Below are 8,050 nucleotides of genomic sequence, written 5' to 3' on the forward strand. Positions count from 1 at the left end.
ATAGATATGCATGTCTGATGACAATCCAGCTACACTCTAGCCAGAATTTGGTTAACCAATAGCTATCACGCAAGACTTAATGAAATACCAGAAGTAGGTGTTAGACCGTAGTGTGGCTGTATCCCTTAGTTTCGCTTACTAGTGCAATGCATAGTGTGGTAAGGCAGTTACATTGAGATTACTGTCTGCAACACTAACCAGAATTGGGTTTTGGTTTGCTTTCCTGTCCTTACCTGCTTGCTTTTTTTTCTCTTGTCATAAATTTAAGCTGACACAAAAATCCTGGGTTTTCCCTGCATGTGTATTGCTCAGCACAAAGGATTATTCATATATGCTGGAAGTTCCAAGTATCTGCAGATGGCAAATAAAAGATAATGATTTCTGTCCTTTCCATTTAGAATCCCTTTTCCTTAAATATACCTGCTTGGATAAATACAGACTCAGAAAAGACATTTGACCATTTGTTCATATACAAATAATTGCAACTAAATGCCTCAAGTAATTTTTTTTTTTTTCTCCCTGCTAGGGAATGTTTTTGAAATAAACTGTCAGTTCATGCAGTGTGTTGAATTCTTACATATTACAACACCATGAATCAAGGTGGCTGAAAGGATCTTAAGTCCACATACCTCTTCTCCAAGTTTCAGGAAGTAAGTTAGAGGAACAAGGTTTTCAAAGCAGTATAACACTATTCCGGTTGCTTCTGTGTTGCAGGCAGAAGCTGTATTTGCATGCTACAAAAGCCATAGCTCTATTCAAAGATGAATGTGTCAGCAAGTATGATGCATTTTTGGACAAGGCTGAGGACTGGACAAGGCAAGCTATTGATTTTTTTAATGTTTGGTAATGTTCACTGCACCACTTTTATACAGGACGCTCTTAAAAGAAAACTTTTTTTTCTTTTAGGAAAATGCTTCACACAAGGAAGCAGTTACTGGCTCTCACCAACCAGTGTTTTGATATTGAAGAAGAGGTATCCAAATACCAGGATTATATAAATGAGGTAGAATGCTTCAAAATTATGTAAAGTGTTTGCATAGATAAAAGATTATTCCACATTGTTTAATGTCAATAGTGTTGTTTTTAGGGAGTCTTGCATTAATGCAGCCATATTAAAATAATAGGGCTGCATGGATGTAGTATTTAGTCTATAGTAGCTTCATTGCTGATGTTGGAGTGGTGTAGAATGTGGTATGGGGTTTTTTGGGGGTTTTTTGGGGTTTTTTTTGGAATCCTGACTTTATTTTGGAGTTTGGGGTTTTTTTTTGGTTTGGCATTTTTGGTGAAGTTTGGGTTTTGTTGTTGGGTTTTTTTGGTAGTGTTAGCATTCCCCTGCCAAAAATCTGTGCAAATGGATGTGGGTTCATTGAGAAGTGTTCTGTGTAACTATTATCATAATGGTATCTGAGCACCTAGAGGATTATCTTAATACTCTTATGAAGCATAATAACACTATTCCCATATTCAAGATTAGGGGATACATACTTAAGGATACATGCTAAACTAATGCTGCTGGTGACGTGAAAGAAAATGTTTTGTTAAGATTTGGATGGTGACTCTGCAGGATGCAAACTTATCAGAATTACCTCAAAATTGAGAGAAAGCATTTTCATGCAGTAAAATAATTATTCTTTATAAGGGAAATATAAATGAAAGAAAAGCACCTGATAGATGTAAAAATAATTGAGTAATGGTGGAGAGCAGGATTTTACATGTTTGTATTTTAGTAGCACTACTAAGTCAGTTATTGATTAGGATTCTGCTGCCTTAGGATATCTACAAACATAACATAGATAATTCTTCTTTTGAGAGTTTATTATGAAAGTGCAAGACAGTTAAGAAGATGGAACAAATCAGGGAACTATAGGTTGTGTTAGTAGAAAATTTGCCATGATGATCTCAACTTGGGAAGTATCAGCTGCCCTACTAGTAATGATTTTATAAGACATCACAGCAATGGAGAATTTAAAGAAGGATTTTAAGGTGGACATCAAGATACCTATGACAACTTATATTGTAACTTACAATTCTTTTTTATCTGTTACAGTTACAAGATACTCTGCCACAGAAAATGTTTGCAGCTTCCAGTGGAATGAAACATACAATGAATACAGTCTATCCAAGTTCAAACACATTAGTGGAAATGACTCTGGGGTGAGAATTTCTTAATTGGATTGATGTAATATTCTATACCTGTTATGCAGGCTAATTGAAAAAAAAATACGGTTGATACTTAGTGATTGCTATATTAAGATCAAGCATTTTATATTGCAGAAAAAACTTGATATTGCTAAAGTGGTGATACAGATTTGGAAGTGAGTAGGGGACAACACTAATATATCATGCATCACTTTTAGTAAATAATCAACCCGTTATCTGTCCCTTATTTTGTATGTAATGACAAGTTGCGGAAAGCTGTGATGGTGGGTGACCATAGCAGATAACTATATCTGCTAATATAAAAATTGTAACCTTTCTTTCGTTTCTTGTTACTACAGTATGAAGAAACTAAAGGAGGAAATGGAAGGGGTTGTTAAAGAGCTGGCTGAGAATAATCACATTTTGGAAAGGCAAGCAATTGTTTTCCCTTTTTGGGCTGATACTAGAAATGGGCTTAATTTTCTACATTTTGTAGATCCAGAATTTAAACTAAGGGACGGTTCTATAAGCTCTTTAACTGTAAATATATTTTGAACTGTTGTGAAGTGTAACCAGAAAAAGTATTTAAAACCTTTAAATGTTACTGTAAAATCATTCTGACACAGCAGTTGTGGCATTTTTGTTTCATGTTAGTTATGTTTAGCTAATAAAAATATCTGTTGCAGCAATCCAGTGGTGTCTTTTGACTCCTCACTTTTAGACATAATTTTTAACAACTGTGCAATTATACCAATCTGAATGAATGATTTTGCAGTTTTCAGATTGCTTAAAGTGAAGAGGCCAACAACATTTCTTACAATCCTGAGAGGGTATTGTCATTATCACATACAGACTCACTTTGCTTTTTTTCCTATGATGGTGATAAAATATATAAAAATAATGATCTCCTGAAAGCTTGAAGGTCAATTGCTGATGGACCTGAGTCTAGCTTTAAGCTGAATTGGTTTGGTTTTGTTACCCTACCCCCAGACCAATACTTGGAGCATAGTATCCTTTCATCTTCTTTTCACATACAAAAGTTAGATACAAATGCATTTGTTGGCATGTGGCAAGGGAAAGGAAAACCCTGTAAATAAATTATAATGAATTAAGGATTGATTCTATAATCTAGTCAATCACCTAAGAATATACTGGTTTTTCATTTTAGATTTGGTACTTTGACTGTGGATGGTGGCCTGCGGAACGTGGACTGTATCTAGCTTTCAGAGGACCTGAAGAGGACTTGTTAATTTTTTCAAAGGAAAAAAAATACTGTTGGGACATTTAAAGACAGATAATAAATCTCTATCCAGGGTTTTTTCCCCTCTACAACTGTAGTATTAAAAAAAATGTAAATATGTATAATATGTAAATATAAAAGAAATATATATATATATATATATCTTTTTTTGGTCAATGTTAGGATAGAATTATTCCCGGCAGGGAATTTAGCACATGGGAGGATCTCTGACGAAGTCCTAAAGGAAAAAGTGTTGTTGATGAAACTGACGTTTGTTTGCTTCAAATATTGCCCTTTCTTTCAGAATGCAATTTAGTCTTTATTGCAGGAGGACTTGCAGAACTCTAAACATTATGAATAGTCTTTAAAGGATGTTTTGGATTTCTTTTAACCACCACTGTTATTTCAGAATCTAGCTGAATGACTGATCATCACAGACTGTTTTGAATGAGATCTTTTTAAATAAGTGTGAGTAGGGACTAAAAGCGCAGATAGAGTGGAAATGCATTTCTCTTTCCTTCACATCCAAATTGTTAGTTCACTTCTACTTGAAAAAACAAATCCACAATATTAAGTTCCTTTCCATATTTGGTGCCATGTTGTCTGTAATCATATGACTTCTCTGTATATGGAAGTCTTGCACTTCAGGTTGTCAGACTGAATGTAAAAATTCCTTTTTTAGAGTACAGCATTTTCAGATTTTCCCTGAAATCTTGTTGCTCACCACAAGAGAAGCAGGTTCGTAAAACAGCTTTTTCAGAATCCTGTTTGCAGGCATAATTTTTAAAAGAAGGTAAAAAATTGGTTATTAGGAGAACTTGTGGGCAGTCAGTAGATTAGATAGCATCATGCCTTAGTGGTAACTGAATATTGGAAAAATAAGTTACTGGTCTAGATCTTGAAAAGGGACCACACCCACTGCTGATTTAGGACTGAGATATCAAATTTTGGTGGAAAATTTAGTAAGACTATATATTTATTTTCCAGTATCAGAAGGTACTACTTTAGTATGATTGGGTTGCAGAGATGCAGAATGAAAAAGTCTGCTCCAAAATATGTAGGAGAGGAGAAAGAGAAGAAGAAAACAAACAAAAACTCAGAAAGCATCCCTCACTATGTTTGGATACTACAGGTGTACTTATTTGTTTCAGACAAAGAGCATGCAAATAATTGCAGGACTCATTCTTTCCTTGTGGAAGTCGGGCCATGGATGTTCAGTGGTGTCCAGTAGCACTTCTAATTGCTGTATTACATCTGTAAGAAGAGGTGGACCAACTGTATTTACAGTTTTCCATAATTAATGGCGAAACATTTAGGTATAAACTAAACAGCAGTAACCTGTGCTAGCATCTGATAGTTTTGTGATGCTTATTCCCTGCTTATCTGTCCAGGTCAGAATACAAAACTTCTCCATTGCAGTTTTTTGGGGTTTTTTTTAAATATTTGAATAGAACACTTTCAGTGTTAAGAGGAAATTCACTGCCTTGATGTCCGAGACCTGCTTTGCAGTGTTCTTGGTGAGAAACAAATGTTAAAAAGGAATTCAGATATTTTTACACCCACATGAGTAGCTTCTTTCTTTGCAAGCTTTGTCCCCCAAAAAATTTAGCTATGCAAAAGGAGTACAACAGTTTGCTACATGTTTCAACTTGGTTAGCCATGGCATTCTTAACTTGTTTGTTCTAAAATACTGGAATCATGTCTAACTGGAATGCTTTAATGCCTGCTCATATATTTGTTTGTTCATGTCCGCAGTCTCACTGAGTGTCAGTAAAACACATGCAACAAGTGTTAAAAGAATTGGGCTCTCAGACTGTGCATAAATTGTGTATTTTTCAAATGTTATGTCTGTAACACTTTGTTGTTTCAGAGGTTCTTAAATTTTGAAAGAAATCAAGTATTAGTTGGAATATATCATTTTCAACTTCTTTATACTGAAGCAATCTGAAAAAGAAAGTTAATTGTAGTAACAGTATAGTCTGTATAATGAAGTATGTGCGGCATTCTTTTACATGGCTGAAAACAGATATTTTATGTTTGTTTTAAACATTGCTGGTTTAGTGCTGCTAAATACATCAGTAATCTTAATCTTGTTAAAATTTCTTTTTTTAAAGCAATTTTAAATAAGCAGTAGCTAAGGAACTTGAAGTATTCAGTTCATAATTTACATTCTTATGAAGTAAATACATTTCTCAAGTCAAAGTGTAGCGTATAGTACCATCAATTTTTGACTCAAACGAAGTGTCCTGATACTGTCAGTCATGTTATTGATTTGCCAAAAGAAGTAATAGAAAGTAATATATGGTTCTTCCTCCTGAAGCTGGTTTACTGTTTTGGGGGGTTTAGCTTAGTATATTAATTATCTATTACTTGAACAAACCTGTCTTCATAGGAATTGTGAAAATGCATGAGTGAATGACTTAATGGCATAAATACATCATCAACCACTTACTGTGCAGTGTGTACTTCTGTGTCTTTCCATAATTTCACTTTCTGTTAATTTCAGTATTACAATTTTTATTTCCTTCTAAGTACAATACAAAGCCTGCAATCTGCAGCTTAGCTCGCCAGATGTCCAGAAAGTGTCCCGTAAAACAGAGTCACTATATGGTAGAGCCACTAATCCTTTTTATTTTTTAAGCACTCCGCTGATGTGTGTTCTGAACAATGCTAGTTCTCTGAAATGGTGGCAAAATTCCTAGTCTCTGCTTAGTATGAAGCAGTCCACTGGTGGAGCTCAATCAGTACTAATTTAGTTAAACACTGCAGAAGTGGTAATCAGAATAATTTTGGACATAATACTATGGCAAGGATTAAAAAGGCTGAATGGAAAAGATTACTTTTGGGTTTTGTTAAGCTTCAAGTCTAGAAGAGGGGAGATGTGGAATATGCTGCAGCTGCATAAACTTTTTTGGGTAAAGTTAAACACAGAACTATTACCAAGTAGTTGCATAGCCTACTGTTACTGTGAAATCCTTTCCAGGGTAAGGCATAATTGGTTTGTCTAGTCACATTTGGTTAGCTAAACCAGTGCTGGCTTCTAGCTAGGGACCTGAAAATCAGTGGGATGGCCACCTGCTCCAGGCTTGGCTTACCTGTGACCAGCCCAAGGATGAGCACTTTTAAACTGGCTTACAGAAATTAAAAAAGATACTGGCCACCGGAAGGTAAGTGAGGGGAGAAATAAAGTGTGGCAGTCTGGAAAACTCACCTGGGGGGAACTGGGAAAAAAATGGGAGTTGGTTGGCTGAAAGATGATGGGAAGAAGGGGGGAGCAAACGTCTTCAGTCATTTAAAGGCTGTTACAGAAGATCAGTGTTCACCACCCTGTCTGTGGTGAAACGATTAGAGATTATGAATATAAATGCTAGTGCATGAAACAAAAATCCAGGCTATGAGATAGAAAGATTTTTCCAAAAAGTAAAGAGTCAAGTGCCAAAACAGATTGTTCTGGGAACTGAGCAGTATCGGGTGAAGAGGGGTTTTAGGAGCAGGTTCACTGTTGGGAGCTCTTGTGGCTGATTCTGCCATTGGCAAGGCTGCATGACCTTTTCTGTGGTCTAAACAGCTTTTTTTTTTATTATTCGTTCCACTGATCACAAAAAAATGTAGTAGGGGTAGTATCCCTCAGTGGAGTTTGCTGTTTTGACACTGGTACAAGCCCAGCCAGCAGTAGCTGTAGATGCGCATCTTTTGGAGAACTTTGCTTCCTGTTGACAAGTGAGAGTGACAGCAACAGGTAGAGCTGCTGGTGTGCTACAAACCCAGGCATACTGCAGTTGTTCAGTTGCACTCTGTTCCTGAAAACGTACACAAGTGTCCAGTGCAGTCTGTGACTACCTGGGCTTCCGCAGCCTTCCCCTCGAGGTATGGGTTGTGCCACTGCTGCCTAGTCTCAGGAAACATTTCCAGGACTAGCTGCTTTATGTAATTTAGGCAGATCGTTTTAATCAGAACCTACTGGAGTGCATCACCAGAGTCTGTTCATGCCCTACAGTGTGGGGTTTGTTGGCAATGGCAGAGCTGGTCATGGGCAAGCGCATTGGGCCATGTAGGCCTGCGCCGTGCTGGGGAGAGCCCAGCTTGGCACCCCGCTGCTGCGCCGCTGGCTGTGCTTGGCAGGCACATTTGCTAACTCACGGTGAAAGAAGATGGTGCTGGTACAGTCGTATTGCTGCTCCCGTGGTGACAGCAGTTTCAGATTTAAGCGGACGGGAGTGCTTTAAAGAAATCAGATGAAAGACTTCACTTTTTTTTGCACTTTCATTCCTTGGAACCCTCCGTGTAAATGCGCAGATGAATTGTTCATAAATCCTTTGTCTCCATAGCCTGAAAACGCGTTACAGCCAGGCTACATCCCACTTTATACCACTTAAAATCTGTGCAAGGCTGCATTAAAATGGACTGTGTTCCTAACGCCTAGGAGACGTGACGGCCAGACATACCACCAGGCTCTCTGATGATGTTTTCCGAAGCCCTACATTTGAGAGATTCGGGCTTTACCTTGCTTACGGTGCTGTGACTCGCCAGCCTGCTACAGCAAGGGAGGCTGGGCTCGGCGGGGCGATCGGCGGGGCCGGGGCGCGCCCTGCGCCCCCGCCCTGGCCGCCGCTCGCTGCCTTTCCGCTGCGGGCGGAGCTGACGGCTTCTCACCTGCTGCCAAAGAAAACG

The 8,050-nt window shown here is 37.9% G+C and overlaps 1 protein-coding gene across 3 annotated transcripts in view; it reads left to right on the forward strand.

Annotated features, from left to right (window-relative positions):
* Positions 1 to 5,831, forward strand: part of TBK1 (TANK binding kinase 1) — a 29,299-nt gene extending 23,468 nt beyond the window's left edge. For all 3 annotated transcript variants that reach the window (XM_074870488.1, XM_074870489.1, XM_074870490.1), the window contains 5 exons: positions 715 to 816; positions 907 to 1,003; positions 2,048 to 2,154; positions 2,499 to 2,570; positions 3,308 to 5,831. In XM_074870488.1, coding sequence (XP_074726589.1) covers positions 715 to 816; positions 907 to 1,003; positions 2,048 to 2,154; positions 2,499 to 2,570; positions 3,308 to 3,359 — 430 coding nt within the window. In that variant the 3' untranslated portion in view covers positions 3,360 to 5,831. The remainder of the gene's footprint in view (positions 1 to 714; positions 817 to 906; positions 1,004 to 2,047; positions 2,155 to 2,498; positions 2,571 to 3,307) is intronic.
* The last annotated feature ends 2,219 nt before the right edge of the window (positions 5,832 to 8,050 follow it).

The sequence above is a fragment of the Strix uralensis genome, chromosome 5 (genome assembly GCF_047716275.1).
Source record: "Strix uralensis isolate ZFMK-TIS-50842 chromosome 5, bStrUra1, whole genome shotgun sequence".
Taxonomy (NCBI): Eukaryota; Metazoa; Chordata; class Aves; order Strigiformes; family Strigidae; genus Strix; species Strix uralensis.